General features: G+C 39.0%; 1 protein-coding gene across 6 annotated transcripts in view; it reads left to right on the top strand.

The window, feature by feature from the left end:
* Nucleotides 1–22479, top strand: part of RRM2B (ribonucleotide reductase regulatory TP53 inducible subunit M2B) — a 63911-nt gene that overhangs the window by 32571 nt on the left and 8861 nt on the right. For 2 of the 6 annotated variants that reach the window (XM_072774097.1, XM_072774093.1), the window contains exons 8-9: nt 137–250; nt 374–4940. In XM_072774097.1, coding sequence (XP_072630198.1) covers nt 137–250; nt 374–538 — 279 coding nt within the window. In that variant the 3' untranslated portion in view covers nt 539–4940. Of the gene's footprint in view, nt 1–136; nt 251–373; nt 4941–6641; nt 9373–10014; nt 10574–22479 lie in introns of those variants that run through there. The other 4 variants (XR_012006577.1, XM_072774096.1, XM_072774095.1 and 1 more) reach the window with 3 other exon arrangements.

Genomic DNA, 22479 nt, shown 5'->3' with positions numbered 1-22479 from the left:
CATGTAGAAAGAATTTATCCTAGTATACTTTTCTCAGGGACTTAGAAGACTAAAAAACTAAAACCCTGTTTTTATTTGGAAAATATGCATTTCTGTTCTGTCCCTGTACTTTATTTTGTTTTTGTTCATATCTCAGGAGTTTTTAACGGAAGCCTTGCCAGTTGGCCTCATTGGAATGAATTGTGTTTTGATGAAACAGTATATTGAGTTTGTAGCTGACAGATTACTTGTGGAACTTGGATTCTCCAAGGTAAGGTGTTTAAAAATGTATTACTGCTAGCTAAAACATTATAGCAAGCAAAGCTACTAAAGTATTATATTTCATTGAAAGCATTTGTAGCATACCAGTCTACTTTTAAAATGTCTGTGACAGGGCAGCCCCGGTGACGCAGCAGTTTATCGCTCTGCAGCCCAGGGCGTGATCCTGGAGACCCTGGATGGAGTCCCATGTCAGCCTCTCTGCATGGAGCCTGCTTCTTCCTCTGCCTGTGTCTCTGCCTCTCTCTCTCTCTCTCTCTGTGTTTCTATGAATAAATAAATAAAAATATTTAAAAAAATAAAATGAAATGTCTGTGACAGGGATACCTGGGTGGCTCAGTTGGTTAAGTGTCTGCCTTCAGCTCAGGTCATGATCCTGGGATCCTGGTATTGAACCCAATGTCATGGGGCTTCCTCCCTCTCCCTTTGCCCCTCCCACCAGTTTGTGTATGCTTTCTCTCTCCCTGAAATATAAATAAATAAAATATTTTTAAAAAAATGTCTGTGACAGCCTTGGTTTGCATGAACAAATTGGTTTTGTGAAATCCTTTGAAACTTGAAATTCGTAACAGAAGTAGGAGGCTGATAAATCTTAGAATTAATAAGCTCAATAAATTACTCATAATAATTATAGGCATTTAGTAGGATTATCTTTGAGTAAATTGAATTTGATATGTATATATATGTTTACCCTCATAAATCCCCATGGGTCTGTGTTATGACTTTTATGTTAATATTTTTTAAAGAGTTATTTTAGAGGGGAAAAGAGAGAGAATGAGCATGAGCAGGGGGAAAGACCAAGGGAAAGGAAGAGAGAATCCTCAAGCAGACTCCCTGCTGAGCGTGGAGCCTACCATAGAGCTTGATCTCAGGATCCTGAGATCGTGACCTGAGCTGAAATTAAGAGTCAACTGCTTAACTGACTGAACCACCCAGGCTCCCAGCATTAGTTATTTTTTTAAGGCCTGTTTATCTTTTATTTGTTTAATGAGATTAATCCATCTGAATTAATACTTTTATTTAAATTTTTAAAATATTTATTTATTTATTTTAGAGAGAGAGAGAGAGAACTGGTGGGGAGGGACAGACAGGGAGTAAAAATCTTAAGTTGACTCCACACTGAGCACAGAGTCTCACTCAGGGCTCAACCTCACAACCCTGAGATCACAACCTGAGCCTGAAGCCAAGAGTCAGACACAACCAACTGAGCCATCCAGGCACCCCTGAACATTAATACTTCTAAATATGAATAGTTATTATGAAGACATTAACTGTCATAATTTGACCCTTTAAACTCAGTTGTCTTTTATTTTTAATTTTGTTTCTCAGAGATAATATACCTGAGTTTCATAAAGAGATGTGTTTCTCACATAACAGATGTAGGCTGCAGCCAGTCTACCTGAGTTTGAATCCTGGTTCTGCTACTTTCTAACAAGATGAGCAAGTTTCTTAACCTCTTATCCCCATTTCCTCATCCATGAAAGGGAGATGATAATAATACTACTTATCACAAAGGATTATTGATGAATTGGTGTACTTAAAGCACTTCAAATAGTATCAGACATACAGTAAATGCACACTAAGTGGTCATGTTGTATTCACCGTAAGTGGAACATTCATAGAACATTACTGTGTACTGTGTATATGATGGTAATTAGAAATTATAGGTTTTAACTTCTTAGCATGGAAATGTAAGTTTAAATTGTACTTAATAAGAAGCCTTATGAAATTCATGATGCTGGAGTAATCATTTCCTTTCTCAGTAATGCATTTATATTCTGGTGACCACAGAAATACTATCATGAAAAAGTCAGATATGGCAAAGGTTTTTTGTAAGATGAACTATATTTTATTATTTTGGTTATAAAATCCTCTGTTTACTGATAATGGATAAATCAAGATTACAACTGTATTACTATGATCTCTTAAATTTATGAACTGTATATTTTTTAAAATTGTGTTTGTTATACTAATATGTTTGTTACAGGAAAATTAATTTGCTCAGTTGAACCTTAAAGGGAACTCACTGTCCTTTAACCTACCACCATATTCTCACACTGGTACATCCATGTTCTCCTGCTTATTGAAAAACTGTGGACTCCTCAGTATAGTTTTCCCTTTGGGAACTTGTTCACTGTAGATCTATAAAACATCCTGCCTATAGAAGAAAATATAAACATAGTATGAAACATCATTGTTCCACAAGCCTTCGACATATCAATAAATTCCAAAAAGCAGAAATTATACAGACCCTTTAGATTTTAATGCAGTAAAATTAGAAATTAATGATGAAAGATTGCCAAAAGTTCTGTCTACTTAGGAATTGAGAAGCTATCTTAAAATGAGACTAGAGTGAAAATATAAAGTAATAGAATATGAACTAAATAACAATAAGATTATTATATATATCAAAACTTGTGGAATGCAGCCAGCTAGGTTCTCAAAGGAAAATCTAGCCCTTGAATGTATAGTTTAAGAAACAAGACAGTTTAACAGACATAAACTACACTTTGAACTCAAGGAGCTAGAAAAAGAATGGTTCTTATAAGGATAGTTTTTGATAAAATAAGAGATTACTTAAATTAGCAAATGGTTGTCATTTATACAGAATTCTAAGTAGGAGCCACATTAATGATGTTTTCTACTTCTTTTTTAGTTTGGGATTAGTCAACAAATATTTGAGTATTTCCATGTGTCAAAAATAAGCCACTTTATTTTTTGGTATTATTGAAATGTAGTTGGCATACAATGTGATACTAGTTTCAGGTGTGCAACTGACTTGACAATTCTATACATTATTCAGTGTTCACCATGATAAGTGTAGTCACCACCCTGTCACCATACAACGTTATTACAATGTTATTGATTATATTTCCTATGCTGTATTTTTCATCTCAAGGACTGATTTATTTTATAACTATAAGTTTGTACCTGTAATTCCCTTCATATATTTGGCCCATCCTCAACCTCCTCCCCTCTGGCCATCACCGATTTGTTCTCTGTGTTTATGAGCCTATTTCTGTTTTTTGTTTGTTTGTTTGTTCATATGTTTTATTTTTTAAAATTCCACATAGAGGTGAAATCATATGGTATTTGTCTTTCTCTGACTTATTCCACTTATGATGATTCTCTCTAGGTCCATCCATGTTGTCATAAATTGCAAGATCTCATTCTTTTTTATGCTGAGTAGTATTTCAGTGTGTGTGTGTGTGTGTGTGTGTGTGTGTGTACATACATATTATATCTTTATCTGTTCATCTATTGATGAATGCTTGAGATCAATTCACACATCTATTGCTGCTGTATATAATGCTGCAAAGAACATAAGGGTGCATGTATCTTTTCAAATTTCTGTTTTTGTTTTCTTTGGATAAATACTCAGTAGTAGAATTATGGGATTATATGGTATTTCTGTTTTTAAGTTTTTGAGGAACTTCCATATGGTTTTCCACAGTGGCCACACCAACTTACATTTTCCAGCAACAGTGCATGAGGGTTCTTTTTTTCTCCACATCCTCACCAGAGCTTGTTATTTCTTGTCTTTTTAGTACTAGATATTCTGACATGTGTGAGATGATATCTCATTGTGGTTTTGTTCTGCATTTCCTTGATAATTAGTGATGTTGAACATTTTTTCATGTGTTGGTTGGTCATCTGATATCTTCTTTGGAAAAGTGTCTATTTAGCTTCTCTGCCCATTTTTTCCCCTTCAGCCCATTTTTTCAACCAGGTGATACATTGTTTTGTTATTGACTTGTGTACATTCTTCACATATTTTGTATACTAACTTCTTACTGGATTATCACATATATAAAATATTTGCAAATATTTTCTCTCATTCTGTAGGTTGCCTTTTTGCTTTGTTGATGGTCTCCTCTGCTGTAGTCATGATAGTTTATTTTTGCTTTTGTTTCCCTTGCCTAAGGAGACATATATATGTTGCTAAAGGCCAATTTCTAAGACATTACTGCTTTTTTTTTTTTTTAAGGGAGTTTTATGGTTTCACATTTAGGTCTTTCATCCATTTTGAGTTTATTTTTGTGTATGGTGAAGGAAAGTAGTTTAGTTTCATTCTTTTGCATGCAGCTGTCCAATTTTCCCAGCACCATTAATTGAAAGACTATCCTTTCCTCATGGTGTAGTCTTGCCTCTTTTGTCTTAGACTGAGCATATAAACGTGGGTTTATTTCTTATCTCTCATTCCTGTACTATGAATTAATGTGTTTGTTTTTTCGTACTAGTACCATATTGTTTTGATTACTATAGCTTTCTAGTATATCTTGAATTCTGAGATTGTGATACTTCTAGCTTTGCTTTTCTTTCTCAAGATTGCTTTAGCTATTTGGGGCCTTTTGTGGTTCCATACAAATTTTAGGATTATACAAGTTATGTGAAAAATACATGCACTTAATTTAATCTGGTCTTAGTTACCTTGCTCATGCCATGGATGATTTAAATCCGATTTTTTGGAAGGTCTCTGGTTTTAAAATCCAGTGAAGCTATAATGATTGGTTCAAGGGTGCCTGGGTGGCTCAGTGGTTGAGCATCTGCCTCATCTCAGGGTGAGATCCTGGGGTTCTGGGATCAAGTCCCACATCGGGCTCCGTGCAGGGAGCCTGCTTCTCCCTCTGCCTGTGTCTCTGCTTCTCTCTCTGTGTCTCTCATGAATAAATAGATCAATTTTTTTTAAAAAAAAAAAGATGATTGGTTCAGTGCTTTTTCCACTATATCCTTCTAGTTCAAATTTCCACTCTGACAGGCAATGTCACTGAATTCTATGACTCAACCACACACAGCATATAATCTTTTGTTGAAACATTATATATATGAGTGTGTGTATATATATGTATTTTACTATGTAATATGTGTATTTACATATGTATGTATGTTTACTATGTATTTTATTAATATATTAAGCTTTATTTAGGCATAAGTTAGAACATGCAATTTACCTATCAACAAACGTACAATTCAGTAGTTTTTAGTATATTCACAGAGTTGTACAATCACAATGATCTGTTTTAGAATATTTTTAGCACCCCACAAAGAAACTCTGTACCTATTAGCAATCACTTTCCTTTCTTTCTCCCACCCCCACCTCAGCACTAGGCACCACTAATCTAATTTCTGTCTCTTTAGATTTGCTTATTCTATATATCCCATTTCATATAAATGGAATCATACAATGTATGGATTTTTGTGGCTGGATTCTTTCCATAGTGGAAGTTTTCAGGGTTCATTCATGTTGTAGCAGTTCTTTATTCCTTTTTATAGCTGAATAATATTTATCAGTACTTTATTCCTTTTTATAGTTGAATAATATTCTATTGCTTGACCGTACCAAATTTTATTTATCCATTTATCATTTGATGGGCATTTTCAGTAGTTTCCACTTTTTGGTTCTTTTGAATAATGCTAATATGAACATTCACTTATAAGTTTTTGCGTGGACAGATGTTTTCATTTCTTTTGGAAATATAACTACAAGTGAAATTGCTGGGTCATATAGTAACTATTGTTAATTATTAGAGAAAATGCCAGGTGGTTTTTCAAAGCAACTGCACCATTTTACATTCAGCAGTGTATGAGGGTTTTAGTTTCCTCACATTTTCACCAACACTTGTGGTCTTTTTTATTATAGCCATTCTAGTGAGTTTGAAATAGTATCTCGTTGTGGTCTTGATTTGCATCTCATTATTGAGTAATGATTTTGAGCATTTTTTCATGTGCTTCTTGACCTTTGTATGCCTTGTTAGAGAAATATGTATTTGTCTATTCAGACCCTTTGCTCATTTCTAATTTGGGTTATTTTAATATATTCTTGTCTGTGGTGTTAATAATCCCTACTGGAATACTCCTAAATTCAAAAATCCTATTTTATTGCTCCTCATGGATCATTGAAATATTTCATGATTTTCCATCAAGCTTTATCACCATGTCTGCTTCTTGTATTCAGAAGCAATAAAAAAGCTTCTTGTCAACATATGTTCCACATTTTGTTTGGAAACATCTGTGGATAGTATGTATCCATCTATTGGTTATACCTGTGAAAAGGTCTGCAGTATCTATGATGTATTGGATCTCTCAAGCTGCAAAAATATTTTAGTTTGGTGTTAAATCTTTCACTTCCTGCAATAATATATGTTTTCTTTCTACTTCTTAGAATACCAGAGATGCTAGTATAATTTCTTAAGGAGGTTAGTAGATGATCTCAGTTGTCTTAGAATTTATCAGCCCTGAGTGCCTCTAGGACCTTCTGGAATAATGGATCCTATAGGTGACTAGACAGGTGTTAGGAGACCTGAGCTTGTTAGTTATCTGTTTTTCTTGTGGGTTTAATTTGGCTTCTTCAGAATGTCAAATGACATTTCTTTTCTTTTTAGGTTTTCCAGGCAGAAAATCCCTTTGATTTTATGGAAAACATTTCTTTAGAAGGGAAAACTAATTTCTTTGAGAAACGAGTTGCAGAGTATCAACGCTTTGCGGTTATGGCAGAAACTACAGATAATGTCTTCACCTTGGATGCAGATTTTTAAAACCCTTTGTGTATATAAACCTATCACTGGTAAATAACTGTGTTTTTCTTTGCTTAAAAAACAAAAAAACACGTAAAGCACCTCCTTAGGGAATAAAAGTTTACTCAAGAGGAAATCTAAAACCAAATTTCAATCATGTTGGATTTATATAAATACACTCTAAGTTTTTTGTTTCATCACTAAAATATAAGATGATATTATGTAGCAGTTAAGAGCATGATATGAGGGGTCAGTTATAAGTTGGACATTCTGCCCTTACTACTTGTGTGATTCTTGGCAAGTCAGTCAAATTTCTAAATCTCAGTGTAAGTATCTTTAAAATGAGTATAATAGTAGGTCCTAAATTTATCACATGGATATGAAGATTAAGCCACAAAATTACCAATATTACCACCACCACCACCCCTACTACTACTACTTATTAATAGTGTTAATTATGGTGATGTGATAAAATGCCCCGCTGTCCTCAAAGTAATTGCGATTCTAGGTCCTTAGATCTAGAATTAGATCTTTGTATTTTTAATGTTTGAGGGAGAATATAAAGATTTCATTTAAAAGATTATAATTCTCATTAACTTGAGAATAATTTCTTTAAATTCCTCAGCATGTAGTAAAGGAAATTTAGTTCTTAGTTGCTTTGGGGAGGATACTTATGAAGTGGAATTCAGGAGGCCATCCTGGTAGTTGACCTTGTAAGCAAAATGATTCTCCTCCTTTAGAAATCAAAATCATCACTATTGCCAGATGTAGCCCTGAAATATTTAAAGCCCAGGTGAATTAGCTAGGATAGCATTTCCCAAAGAGTATTTGAAGAGTTGTTAGCCCCTCTAGATATTTTGTGAGAGGGAAAAAAAAGGGGGGGATTTTGTGGTCAGAAGAATCTGGGAAATGTTTATCTTCCCTTTCTCTTTAGAATGTATAGTCAGTACATCAAAGAGAAATTATGCAATACATAAGCTTATTTCCCCCTGCATATCCCAGACTTAATACAAATCTGTTTTTCACCAGTTAACATCTCACCTAACTGGTATTGCTCAGAACATAGTTTGGAAAAAGCTGGCCTAGAACCATTTGTACTGAGAGGAAGGAGTTGCAGACTAAGTTAAGGAGACCCGGTGGGGATTACAGAACCATTCATATTTGTGCCAAGCTGAGTAATGTACCCAAGACTGACCTTTGTGGTGCTGCTTTAATATTCTTAAAACTCTTTTATGCTGCTACAAGGTTTAACAGTCCTAATAATGGACTATGCCTCATGTACAATAGCAGATGGTGAGGGAGACAAAGGTCTCTGCAGAGGAGACTGAGGAAAGGCTGGGAGCCCATCTTTATCATTAGGAAGAGTCCAGAGGTAGCACAAACTACCAAAGTGTGGTTTCCCCACTTAACAGCAAGCTATCTTATAAAATTCTGCAACCTAGAATTTAGAGATTTTCACTTTGCATAAATTTTTGCTCCATTCATTCAGCAATGATCTAATTAACAAAAACTGGGAGTTCTCAAGTGGGTGCAAAAGGAGCAGGTCATAACTTTGTTAGGGAGGATGCCAGAAACCTGATATATCTCAGCCCATCACAATGCCGATTATTTGTTCAGCTTGTTCAGTGCTGCACATTTGGCCAGCTGTTTTTACATCCACTCAGAAGATCCCACAACAGCTTTAGGAACTTGACAGAGCAGCTAGTATTGACATTTTACTGATGGGAGAGAGTGAGACTGAGAGAAGTTAAATGACTTGGCCAAGATCTGCTCATATCATTGCAGTAGACAGGAGTACATATCTATGACAGTAGAATTCTTTTTTCTTAGAGATTATCATCTTTCTTGATGTGATTTTGCCTATTTCCTCACTCAAGTATTAGGTACTTTAAGGTGTTATATAAAGTATTTTAACTATATTCAGGTAGTATGTTCTAAAGATGTGTCTACTTCTATACAAAAACTGAACATTTAATATTGATAATATCTGTAATTTAATTATCAATTTAAATTGATAATATCTGTAATGATACCAGAATGAAAGAAAGAAAAAAGTTTTCAGTGCATATTTCCTTTGAATCCAGATCTTTTTCATAGGTAATGACAGGTGCCTTAATATACAGCTTATTTATAGTAGCAATAAATGTAACTGTATTGAGATGAAGAAGTTTTAATACTGATACTGGATTTTTAATACACTGGGTTATTATATTTGGTGTTCTATATCCTTTTCTAGGACTCCAGGTTGCATATTTATTTATTATGTTCAGTATTTTGCTTCTTAGTTCTTAAGGAATGAAGCGGTTGTGGAATCTCTTTTTAATATTATAGATAAAAAAATTCAGAGTATGTTTGTAACTTCTTTTTTAACAGCACATGTATTTAAATCATTGCTATAGTAGTTAAAGTTAAGTTCATTATTTAGGAATACTATAAAAACTTGTAGTTCATGACAGATTGCACTTATTAAAAATATTTCATTGTAATATGTAGAATCATGACTTGGAAAGACTTGGGAAGATAGTTTGATCCAGTGCTTTCAGACAAGGCTGTTTTGTTCAATTATGTATGATAATAAACAATTTTTTTTTACATATAAGCTTACTTGAGTCATGTCTCAGTTGTCTTGTTTTGGAACATCAAATTTTTCTGTTTCTTTTGCCATTTTATTTTTTATTCATAGAAAAGTGATTAGAGTTGAGCCTTGAACAGTGCACGAGTTAGGGGCACCAACCACCCTGCACAGTTGAAATTTACATATAGCTTTTGACTCCCCCAAAACTTAACTACAAATAGCCTACTGTTGACCAGAAGCCTTACCAATAACACAGTTGATTAACACATATTTTGTGTGTTACGTATATTATGTACTGTATTTTACAGTAAAGGAAGCTGGAGAAAAAATGTTATTAAAATCATAAGAAAGAGGAAATACATTTACCGTACTGTCCTCTATTGAAACAAATCCTCACATAAGTGGATCTGTGCAGGTCAAACCCATGTTGTTCAAGGGTCAATTGTATTGAGAAAGCAATTTGCATATTTAAAATGCATACTTAATATTCAGAAATTTACGTTTTATATTTAAATATGCTAACATCAGTGTCATGGAGTTCCCAAATTGCATTTGTACAGATTAACCTAAGAGCTAAATGTCACTAATTGATTTTCAGTGGTAAAGAAATCTGCTTATGGGATGCATGAAAGCCAGTTTAGTACTATAATCAATATTGTTTTTCAGCTAAATTGAGTGAATCGGCAGCCAACTCAGGAACTCTTCCTCAGCAGAATCTGTATGAATGGCACAGAAGTGAAATATGTATATCTTTGTTTCCCCTACCATTTAAATAACCTCCTTTTTAGACAATTACAAGTTTGAAGGAAAACTTGGTATTCCTAGGGCCTTGGGAAGAAAGGATTTAAGCCTTCAAATATGGGGCTTAATTCTGTTAAGAAAAATATAGGTGAAAATGGAAGGATAAAGAGTGATTTTTTTTTGTACTTCACAAGATTGTTAACTTATGCATTTGACTCTTTTGTTTTGTTTTACATTTGACTCTTTTATGAATATGTTTTGATTTTTTCAAATATATGGTAAGTTAGCAAAGTTACTTGATATGTATGTATATAGAGAAGCTTTATTAGATGTAGTGTACCAAGTCTTTTTGCTAAAACACATTATGGTCAATCAAGCCAAACCTGCCTATTTAGAATTGGGTGTTGTTTTTTTTTTTTTTTCCCCAAAGAAATAGCTGTCTTTTTTTGTTTATTGTGTTGAAGTAAACTATATCATAGCTACATCATTGTGTGTGTGTGTGTCCTTTTTGAGAGTATTTCTTTATAAGTGCAGGGGCTACCCTAATCAAAGAATCTATATATTTTCTATTTGTATATACAGATAAATACATATTGGTATTACTTTGTTCAATTTTCTCTCCCTCCCCCCACACTGTTCTTTGACATAAATGGGATCCCCAGTCCTCTCCCTCATCTACCTTCACCCAAATCCATGAGACTTTCTCCATGTTTCTTTACATCCAGCTGAGACTCCACAGTCCATCATATGACTAGTTCTAACATTCTTTACCAGTACTCTGAACTCTGTCCTCATCTGCATTTCTATCATACATAGAAAAATTAAGGAAATTTCCCCATCTTGGTACAAACATGACAGTTTTTTCCATATTTGCCCTCTAGCAACCAAATGCTGCTAGAGAAAAAAAGCATATAAGACTAATTGGATCCATTTACTATAAATCCATGGTGACTTACTTAGTCCATTGGGGCAGCTATTAAAAACTACCATAGCTTGGGTGGCTGAAACAAGGCATTTATTTCTCACCATTCCGGAGGCTGGGAAGTCCATGATATAGGTGCACCAGAATTAGTGTCTGGTGATTCTTGCTTCCTGATTCGTAGACCACTGTCCACCCACCATGTCCTCAGATAGAGGAAGGGTGAGAGAGCTCTCTGAGGTCTCTTTTATAAAGGTACTTATCCCAGGGCTTCTGGGTGGCTCAATTGGTTAAGTGTCTGACTTTGGCTTAGGTCATGATCTCAGGGTCCTGGGATCGAGCCCCGTGTGTCATCATCAGGCTCCATGCTCAGTGGGGAGGGAGTCTGTTTCTCCCTCTGCCTCTCTCCCCCACTTGTACACTCTCTCTCTTAAATGAATAAAATCTTATAAGGGCACTAATCCCATTCATAATCCAATCACCTCACACAGGCCGCAGCTTCATACATCATTACCCTGGGAATTGGTTTCAACATGAATTTTGGTTATAGCATTTAGTTTATAGAACCTACCTCTGCACTGTCTATAATTTTAGTACATTTCCTGGTAAACTTGTTCTCCATTCTCCATCACTGGCTTTTCTACACTGTCTCCACCTTCTGCTACAACCTCACTCCCCAAGAAGGTGCTTTTATCATCTGTTTTTTTCTCTGTGGCCCCACAAGATATATTCTCACCCAGCAGAAAAATCTGACAATTAGAGGACTCCTAAATCTGGAACCTAAGAAGCTGGCACTAGAATTCAATATACCAATGTCTATGCATGATTTCTGTTCTGTGGAGTCATTGCAATCAAAGAGTGATCAAGGATATTATCTGCTTTGCCATCCCTTCTTCTGTGAATAAGAGCCACTTCTTTGTGGAAGCTGCTGCTCCCACTCTCACCATGTGGTTCTCTAGTGTGCCAGCACTAACACACTATCTGGGCCCGGGGTTAGTCATGTGATCCAGGTGGGGCCAGGTCCTTACCTAAGTTGTTTCTAGATGGAACTAAAGGAATGTCATTATTCTAATGACCAAGCTCGAGAAAATACCCTAGTTCTATCCCCCTCAACTGTGAACTGTTCATTATCCCTATTCTGTGCAACTTTACATTATCAAAGTAATAAATGCCTACTTTGGGCCTGAAACAGTTTAAGTGTCCTGATTTGCAAGTGAAAGGACCCTAGGTAAAACAAAAATTGACTCCTGGATCCAAAAAGTGATTGGAAAGAACCTGGGTATTCAGGTGTGTATTAGTCAAAGAGCTGAGAGCCCCAAGTTTGCTCCTGGGGTGGACTCTGGGGACCAGGTGCACCAGATAATAGAGGCACACCTGGCTCTCTTGCTTATAGTGATACAGATAAAGCCAGACTTCTGTCCCAGTTATGCTTGATACCAAAGTTCATGCTTTCCCTAGAACCTCCTGATCAAGACATCACTGCCGCTCTGATGAGTGGAGTCCCGGGTCCCAGGGGTCATGGATCCCAAACCACCACAGAGGGCTGTTTGGCCTGAGGTGAGAGTCTGCAGCTGCAGGTGCTCCCCAGGCTCTAGGAGAGAGAAGCCCATAGAGGCAAAGGTCAGACACCACCGCATTCTACTGGCAGCTGGCAGGCAGCCCTGGTACAATCAGTGTGGGATTTGGTGGGCAGGGCTGATGGGAATTTAGCAAAGCTAAGTCCACCTCATTCTCTACGAGGGAAGAATAGCTTCAGGATCTTGCCAGCTGGGATGCCTGGGTGGCTCAGCGGTTGAGCGTCTGCCTTTGGCCCAGGGAATGATCCTGGGGTCCTAGGATCGAGTCCCACATCAGGCTCCCTGCGAGGAGCCTGCTTCTCTCTCTGCCTGTGTCTCTGCCTCTCTCTCTGTGTCTCTCATGAATAAATAAATAAAATCTTAAAAAAAGGATCTTGCCAGCTGCTACCAAGGTGGAGCTCAGAGTTGCCAGCCCCCACCTATCCTGCATGGATCTGGGAAAAGCCAAAGGAGGCTGCTGTGGCCCCCAGTCTTCCCTGAGGTCAAGGGAAGCAGAAGTGACTGGGTGGGATGGGGGGGGGCACATGGTACCAAATCTCCTTTCTTGCTATAAAACTGACCTGTCTGCTCCATTGACCTCCTGTTCCTCATCTACACCTTTGACTTTTTGCAGGTGGTGGTAGATCTTCCTGCTCTGGAAGATCATGGCAGTGTTTTGCCAGAGGTCTCATTTCTGGACTTCCTCATGGTGGAGCCCTTGAGCCGCTGGTTTCTCAGCTCAGAGGCTGCTTCTTCCCTGTGGGAGTTAGAGGTAGATTTTAAAGAAGAATGATTCTGCTTCCAGATGAGCTTGGACTGGAGGGAGGCCTCTGGACACACAGAATAAATAACTGCTCAGCACTGGTCCTTTAGAAGGGCAAACTCCCTTGGGGAATTTCACCTCCAGCTGGCTGTCCAGAAATGAAAGCCTAGGGGATATTACTGTAAGGGAAGCCCTGCACTTTGGTACTTTGCTACCAACTAAAGGAGGAAAAAGTTCTTTCCTTAGACAGGTGCTGAGCACTTATGAAGCAACTGACAAAGCTACACATTTTTATGAAGTATCAGGAGCCCTGGGCTAGTCAAAGTCACCGGGATTTTGTTATTTGTTTATCCATCCGTTTGGGGGATGGGTGTTGGTGAAGGGAGGGTCAGAAATGGCAGACAGATAACACATACCCTCTGGCCCATTCTGGGAAGATCTAAGGGTGAAGGGGAAGGTACTAGCTCTTGTCTGTTGTACCAGAATGGATCACACCAGTCCCTTTGGCCTTGGATACCTGAATCTCCCATCCACCTCAGTCTGAGCGGGGAGATAGAGATATCTATGGTCAGAGCAGTATATTTTCACAATTCTGATGTGGGGAGGAGGTTTCTTAAGAGCTAAGGCATCATTAAATTGATACTCCAGCCTATGAATACTAAATCTATTTTGACTCAGTTAACTTATTTGCAACCCACAGGAAGTACCTCAAATTGTAAGACTTTGCTATGGTGAGTTGTGGAAGAGCACAGGCTTTAGGGCCAAACTACTGGGTTCAAATCCTGGCTCTATTATTTACTGGCTGGATGCCTTTGGCAAGTTAAATGTGCAACTGAGAAGAACAGCAGTGTGGACTTCTTATGTCATTGTATAAATATGCAGAACACTTAAAATAGCACCCAGCACCTAATAAGCACTCAATAATTGAAGCTATTATCTCAAAGCTTCTTTTTAGCATTAAAATTCCAACTGTTTGCCTGGGACATTGCCATTGGCTTAGAGTGACCTTAAGGTCAATAGTTCCCCAAAGGCTGAGCTATTGGCTTCTTGCTCTGTCACCTTTAACAATTTTGTCGCTGTATAGGTTTCAGTTCTCTCTTGCAGATTGGTCATTCCAATTTTTACCATAAACTTATAAGTACCTAGCATGTTAGTTGGCAAGGAAATATTTTTATGTTTCCTTAACAAATAAGATAGTTTTACTCTTCCTACAACATTAGCAGTAAGTGAAATTCAGTTCACCTTCATTATTCGTAAAAGTTTAACATCCTTTGTTGTCATCATTAGCCTTTTAAAATCACAAGCCTTAAGAATGAATCATTCCTATTTGGTTCTATAAGTAGCAAAGTCAGGTAGCTTTTATGCCACGATGTATCACTGCTTTAAGGATAACCCTCCAGCCCCAGGAGGCCTGATCCTGTTTCCTCAACTAGACTGAGAGCTTGGGGCTGCAGAATGATGCTCCTCTGCCTTAAAAGTCCCTCCTTGCATCAGGTGGGGTTCAGACTCGTTATCATTTGCAATAGGAAGTTCAGTTTGAGCCTAAGCTCTCCCACTGGGACTTAGGCATGGCTGCGTTGTGGCTCAATTACATGGTGGCTCAACTGAAGTTTCTTAGCATGTCGTCTTCTGGGAGAGAACCAGTCCTGGGGCATGGAGGGGGCAGATCTGATGGCTTTGACCCAAGTGATGGGTTGGGCAGAGATTCCGAATGTAGCATGGAAGCTTATACAAACCCTTCCAAGTAGAACAAGGGGAAAGGCAAACCTTGAAAGAGTGGTTTCACACAACCTTGCCATTTTGGGATACAAACCACACAAAGGATAACACAAAGGGAGAGGTCTATTCTCCTTTCCAGGCCAATTTGTAATTGACTTTGGTACTTGGCAGAGCAGTATGAAGTAGGGATGCTTGGCTGTTCCAACTTCTTGCTCTTACAAACATAGATGGTGAACATCCACATATATATTTATACATACGTATACATGTATATATACAACTTTTCACAAATCCATGATTTTCTCTAGGATAAATTGGGTCAGAGGCATGTAGAATTCTGACATTGCCTAACTTTAAAAAAAAAAAAAAAAGATTTATTTATTTGAGAGAGAGAACACCAGTGGGGAGAGGGGCAGAGGGAGAGAATCTTCAAGTAGACACCTTGCTGGGTGTGGAGCTTACCAGATATGGGGCTCCAGGCTTAATCTCATGACCCATGAGATCATGACCTGAGCCAAAACCAAGAGTTGGACACTCAACTGACCAAACCACCCAGATGCCCCTCTCACGTTTTTTTTAAAAGAGTATGGAAGTAAAATGTGCATATACAGCCAGGCCTGTCTTTTTTTCTTTTAAATAATACAGAGCTTTACATACAAAACTTTAAAAAAAAATTTTTTTTAACTAAAACTAGATACATTCCAAAAATTTTTCTTTGGACTTAGGTAATTTTTTTTTTTTTTTTTTTTTTTTTTTTTTTTTTTTTAGTTTTTATTTCTGGCCATATTTCTATTTTTCCCTTTGGCAGATACTGTTAGCTCTCCACTTCAAAGCTATTCCCAATCCTTGCTCACTTCCACAACAGAAGTTGGGAAAGCCACGTCATGCTTGCTTTCCCAGATTTCCTTGTAGCTAGAAGTGTCTAAGTGGCCCAATCTGGCTAATGAAACATAAAGTAAAACTTATTGGGTCTTATGGAGAAATATTTTTTCCTTTCTGCTAAGTGAGACTTATGAAAAGAAAATCTCTGCCAGGAATGCTCCTTTAGTGCCCTGTCTTCAAACAGTTGTGTGAGGATGTAATCCTTGCTACAGTAATCCTTGCCACCTTGTGATCATGAGGCAACATGCATGAGGCAGAACAAAACAGCTAAGATACTGATGATAGAAAAGGTAAAAGGCAAAAGATTCCTGGGCGTTGAGGATACCATTACATGGACCAGCCATGGTAGCTTCTACCTCCCATTTCTATTCCGTGAGACAGTAAGTAACCAAGATTACCTAAACCATTCTAATTTACGGTTTCTATTCCTTATAATGAATACATCCTATTTGAAACAATCTCCCCTTTTTAAAACAATTCAAAATGAGATCATTATCCCTTCCCCCTCATCCTGTGTTCCTCACCCGTAGGGTGGTTTAAATACTCCCACTCTGATTACATTCTTTACAAAACATTTAAGAATGTGAGACACCTAGATCCATTTCTCAGCAATGCTGGCATCCTTCACAAACGTTCCTGCCCACCCAGCCCTGGTTCAGCCTGGTTTTCCAGTCCTGTTGCCCCATCTCCTGTTCAGCCCTTAGTGCTCCCCAGGCTTTTCCTGGCTCTCTCATCAGCCTGTCTTCCTTTTCCTCCTCCTGCCTCTTCATGCACTCTGGCTCTTTCCCAAGCCAAAGCAGATCCCAACCCTCTCAATGTGGTAACACTGTTTTCTAGATAGCCCCCTCCTATCTATCCTCTCTTATACCACCCCAAATTTGGTCCTGGAGCCCTGAAACCTTGGAGGCTCAGCTTCTTGAATATTTAGTTCCTCTCCCAAGCTCATAGAAACAATTGCACCGAAGTCTCCATCACTGGGCATGGTTCCTTGTATCTTCCCTGTTATTGGGCAACTTAACAGATGTTCTTTACCCCAACCCTCATAGCAAAACAATGACACCTCATTTATCTACCTAATTCATTTGTTCAAGGACTCTCACCATTGACCTCATTCTTTTTTTTTTTTTTTTTTAAGATTTATTTATTTATGAGAGAGAGAGAGAGGCAGTGACACAGGCAGAGGAATAAGCAGGCTCTGTGCCGGGAGCCCGACACGGGACTCGATCCTGGGACTCCAGGATCGCACCCTGGGCCAAAGGCAGGCGCTAAACCACTGAACCACCCAGGGATCCCTCATTGACCTCATTCTAATCAAAATGCAATTATATGGGGGGGTGGGGTGGGGGACGGGCAAATGCCCTTGGATAAAAATTCCTGTTTTAAAAGGCCAACTCTTCACCTGGCAGCCAGGTGGCACTTTTGTCACCTTTGAGCCTTGAAACAGCAGGACCATCTTCAAAGGTTATTCCTGCTATCAGTGACAACTTGCATGGGAGAGGCACATGGATGATGAACCCTGGCAGTCATAGTGTGCTGATTTGTTTCCAACCTTCAATCTCATCGTGAAAGTTAAAATGTCCCTAACTTTTGGCTATGTGTGCAAGCCTGGTGGTCTGTTGCCAATAGGAACTGTGCCTTGGTTCACTATCTTCAGAAGCACCTGAGGGTACTTGGTAGTAGATTCTTGAGCCTCAGATCTACCCAGTCTGATTTTCTATGCTTAAAGAGAATCTGGAAGTGTGTCTTGTGCATTCCAAGGTTTGAATGGGTGATGGACTTATTTCCAGGCTGGGATTTGCCCCAGATTGAGCCTGAATCCATGCAACAGGAGTCATGCTATATCCAGGCTCGACTGTTATTGCAAATGCCCCCATTTTGTAAATGGTTTCTTCTTGGTTCAGGTCAGGAGGTCAAGGCTGAATCAGTTGTGGGCATAAACTATCACCAATCTCCCAAATTCCCAGTCCTTATCCTCACCTGTTTCCCTGAAATTCCCCAGACCTATGTGGTTTGAGAGGTTGGCTCCAGGTGCAGCCACCAGAGGCATCTGTTACATCTCCTCTCTGCCTCTCACCCTCCTGCCTTGACCTCCATTAACCAAGAGACTTTCAGTGGGGGAGACTTTCAGCCCCATGAGAGTAGTACTGTGTGTGCCCAGTAGCTCCTAAATTTCCTTGTGAAAACAGTTCCTTCAGGGTTGGGGGACGCCTGCGCAAATGTGTACACGCATGTACGCACACAGATGCCCCTCAGGTCCACCAGTTCATGCAAAGAAACACCCTGAACAGCCCATGAGTTCTTCAAGGAGCCAGATTTCAGATTCTAGTCTGGACTGAACTAAGGCATCCTGGTAGTTAAGTACATGCTGGGACACCAAGTTTATTAGAGCCCTTCAGGGCAGGAACATGAAGACTTTTAAGTTTTCTATTCCATTGTCCAGTGGCATAGACTACAGTAGCCAGACAGATCTCCCTCCCTCCTATACATCCTCCTTACAATGAAAAACAGTTGGCAATTTTGCTTTGCAAACTTAGTTTCATCCCAGACATTTGGCCATAGGGCTTGGAGCATGAAGGACATCTTTGGAGCCCTTTGCATGCTGAAATTTGGACCCCCAGAGAAGAGACACTTCTCTAGCAAAGAGAGTCTGAGTGGGACTTCTCAAAATGTTAAATAAAATTGTAAAAAATGTAATTATGAGAAATTCATTTTCATCTCATAGCCAAATACTTTGGGGTTTGTGTTTGTCACTCATAGGGTGTTTTTTAATTTGATGTATTAACGCTTGGTTCATTAGCCCTGGGGCAATTACCAGCTTGATGGAAAGAACCACATCATAATAGACGGGACCAGAAGGTGGCCTGCCTCTCGTGGAGCCAGTGCCTGAAAGAGTACCAAGCTGACCTTCAGCTTGGCTGCCTGGCAGGGCCTGCAGGGATCAGTTTATTACCCAGTGAACTCTGCTGTTGTCTTTCCTACTAAATCTAAAAGGAGAACTATGGTTTTCCCTGACAGCTTAGTCTTAACGCTTTTGTAACTAGTAGAAGGGGAAGATGACAAAAAGGGATGTAACTGGGGCTTAATTTGAAAAGACCATAATACAATGGCCATCAGATATGAAAATGCATGTGAGACCAATCCCCCAGATGCAGAATGTATACACAAAATTGTGCAGAACTATTCCATGGTGCTTGGACCCTTAAGTGAGATGGAAGATATGAATAGGAGTTGGAGTGGAACAGGGAGAAGACGTGGGTGGATTTCTTTGGAGAGAGATGCTGTCCTGTTGTGAGTCCCACCATTCTCCAAGGAGGGATAAGTTCTACTTCCATTTCAGGTCTAGCAAGGGAACTTACATAGGATCCCTTGGAGAGCTTGATGTGTGTTCCCTGAAGTTGAAAAACATGGTGGGTGAGGGGACCTGTACTCACAACTGAGAGAACTCTGGTGCTGTGGCAGCAAAATTGAAGTGGTTGTGCTGGGCCAGACTTTCAGTAATGCCCATGGACCAGACAGAAAGAGCTGGCTTGGATCTCTCTGAATCCTAAAGAAGAGCAAAGGAAGGGCACTTTTTTTTTTTTTTTTTAAGTTTTCATTCATTTGAGAGAAAGAGGGAGAGAAAGTGAGCGAGCATGAGTGAGGGGCAGAAGCAGAAGGAGAGGGAGAAGCAGACTCCCACTGAGCAGAGAGCCCAATGCAGGGCTTGATTCCAAGACCCTGAGATCATGACCTGAGCCAAAGGCATATGCTTAACAGACTGAGTCACCCAGATGCCCCAAGAAGGGCACTCTTTTTTTTTTTTTTTAATGTATTCATGAGAGAGACAGAGAGAGAGGCAGAGACGCAGGCAGAGAGAGAAGCAGGCTCCCTGCAGGGAGCCTGATGTGGGACTCAATCCCGGGGCTCCAGGATCAGGCCGGAAGGCAGCGCTAAACTGCTGAGCCACCTGGGCTGCCCAAGAAGGGCTGCCCCATACTTTTCACTCTTAACGGTGAAAGTATGTATGGGGAGGACCTCCAGAAGAGCGGAAGCTAAAGGTGATCGAAAGCCATCAGAGAGAAGAAAGCTGTCATCACCCACATCATGGGATTGCAACTGAATGAGGGCCCAGATCTTCAGAAAAGCCCACTAAAGAAAGAGCTGGCTTTAAACATCTGCCAGAAAAAAATAAAATAAAATAAAATAAAATAAAATAAAATAAAATAAAATAAAATAAAATAAAATAAAATAAAATAAAATAAATAAAATAAACATCTGCCAGACTAGGAAGTACAAATCTAGTTGAGGGAGGTACCAGTTTTGGGAAACTGATTCTGATGTAGGCAAGCAGGAGCAAGGAGAGAGGTAGAGAAGAAGACAGAAATGCTCCCACCAAACAACCTCTTTGTGAAAATAAGGGAATAAGTCTATGGATTTGAGTGGTGACACTCTTCCCTCTCCCCAGAGTTGTTCAGTGTCCAACTTGCACAATTGTGATGACCCTGAGACAAAACCAAATGCATGGCTCTTTTACAAAAAAGGAAAATAGGTTTGTACTGAAGGAGGGGGATATATTTGATATATTTAATGGTAAATCAAGTTAGAAGTTTTGATTAATATCTTGGACAGAATATTCAAATTACTCAGTTGATCTGTATTTGCAATGTATGGACCCTAGGAGAGTCTATAAAACCCAAGAAGGAACAAAACAGGCTGTGTTACCTACCAAATTTTCATCCAGGGGTAGGGTATGCTCATTGAATGAATTTTGAAAGGTCATTGGGGGACAAAAATAAAGTTACATTTTGTTTACAACTCGATTTAACACATGAAGGAGGAAGAAGAAAAAGACCCCTGAAATTTTAAGTAGATTGAACTGATTGGATTTACCTTACAAGTCTGAACAATTTTCCATATTGGAAAAAATAGCAAACAAGTTTAATTTTATGTACTGAGACTTCTTTAAGTTGAAGAGTTGTAAGCAATTAAGGACGATTCCAGAGAGAACAAGGAAGGAAGATAAACTTGAACCCCTGGTAAGAGCCTGATTGATGTGGCTGGGAAAGTGAAGTTGAGGTTCTCTAGGGAATGAAATAGTGACACTTCAGTGTGGGAACTGGAGGGCTGATGCTTGTTTTGTATAGGACTTTGGGGAAAAGTCTACAAGGAGAACTTAACTGCATAGTTCTTTGCTGCTGGCAACCAGACTCAGATTACTGGGTCCACGGCTACCTATTTAAGGGGAGCCTTACATCAGACATCAAGATCAAGATGCTCAGGGGCACCTGGGTGGCTCAGTCTGTTAAGCCTCCAACTCTTGATTTTGACTCAGCCCATGATCTCAGGGGCATCAGATTGAGCCCTGTGTTGGACTCTGTGCTGGGTATGGAGCCTGCTTAAGATTGTCTCCTCTCCCTCTTCTCTCCTGCTAGATCCTGGGACGCCAGGATCATGACCCAAGCCAAAGGCAGATGCTTAACCAACTGAATCACTGAGGCACCCTAATTTTAGCCATTCTGAACAGTGTGTGGTGGTATCTTATTGTGGTTTTGATTTGTATTTCCCTGATGAGTGATGTTGAGCATTTTTTCACACTACATTCTTATGCAGCCATCTGGCCTTGCCTTTTCTTGGTCTCTGGGCTTTTCCATGTTGGACTTGCTTCTGCTCACATTTTCTTCCACGGTTTGCCCTTCATGTGGCCTCTGAAAACTTTTTCTTAGGTACCTGTCCTGAAAGCTAAATCTTCAGACTTCAGAACTCCAAAGCAGTGTTTCCCAACATTTTACCCATTATGGCATACTGAAAAATGACATTTTTGTTATGCACTGTGACAAACTGGCAAGATTTAGAGCCCCAATGGAAATTTCAGGTAACCAGCTCAGGGTTCCAGCCACTGGAAGATTGAGGGGTCTGTGTATTGGTATATGCTTATTGGGATGCTCTGCTCTAGTAGACCTGCCTTACTCACTGGACTATGAGGTTAACATCTGCACTGGTTTCCTAGTTCTTTCTGGTCCTGCTTACCTTTCTGACCACAGTGGACAATGCTCTGTCACTCAACTCCAACTGGCCTCACGATACTTATACCATTCTTACCCTGAGTAGAGTTCTCATACCTGTACTGTATGATATCTCATGGGAACTTGTTAGACATGAAGAATCTCAGGTCACACACAGACCTTCTAACTAGAAATCTGCATTCTTATTCTCACCCATCTGGTCATATTCCTACAGTTTATTCTGGTTACTTCCCCTCCATTAGTCTGTTGGTATGTTGATATTCTCTAAAAACAGCATAACATAAATTCTCTCTTTGAGAAAGAAAAAGAGAAATCAGAAACATGAGTCTTCCTTTAAGAAGGAAATCAGTTTTCATAGGGAAACTTTGAAGGAAACATTTGAACCTTCTATTCCAACACTGCTTGTAAATTTCTTTCTTTTCTATTTGCTGATAAGGAAAGTCAGAGGATTCAGTGTATTTTTGACCTTCAGGAGCTAAATATTTATTCATTGATTATGGATTAATTATAGAATGAATAATTAATGGAGATAAGTCTCAAACTTTACCA

This window comes from Canis lupus, chromosome 14 (genome assembly GCF_048164855.1).
Source record: "Canis lupus baileyi chromosome 14, mCanLup2.hap1, whole genome shotgun sequence".
Classification (NCBI taxonomy): domain Eukaryota; kingdom Metazoa; phylum Chordata; class Mammalia; order Carnivora; family Canidae; genus Canis; species Canis lupus.
The sequence above is the reverse complement of the archived record's forward strand: the minus strand, read 5'-3'. Positions and strand labels throughout refer to the sequence as shown.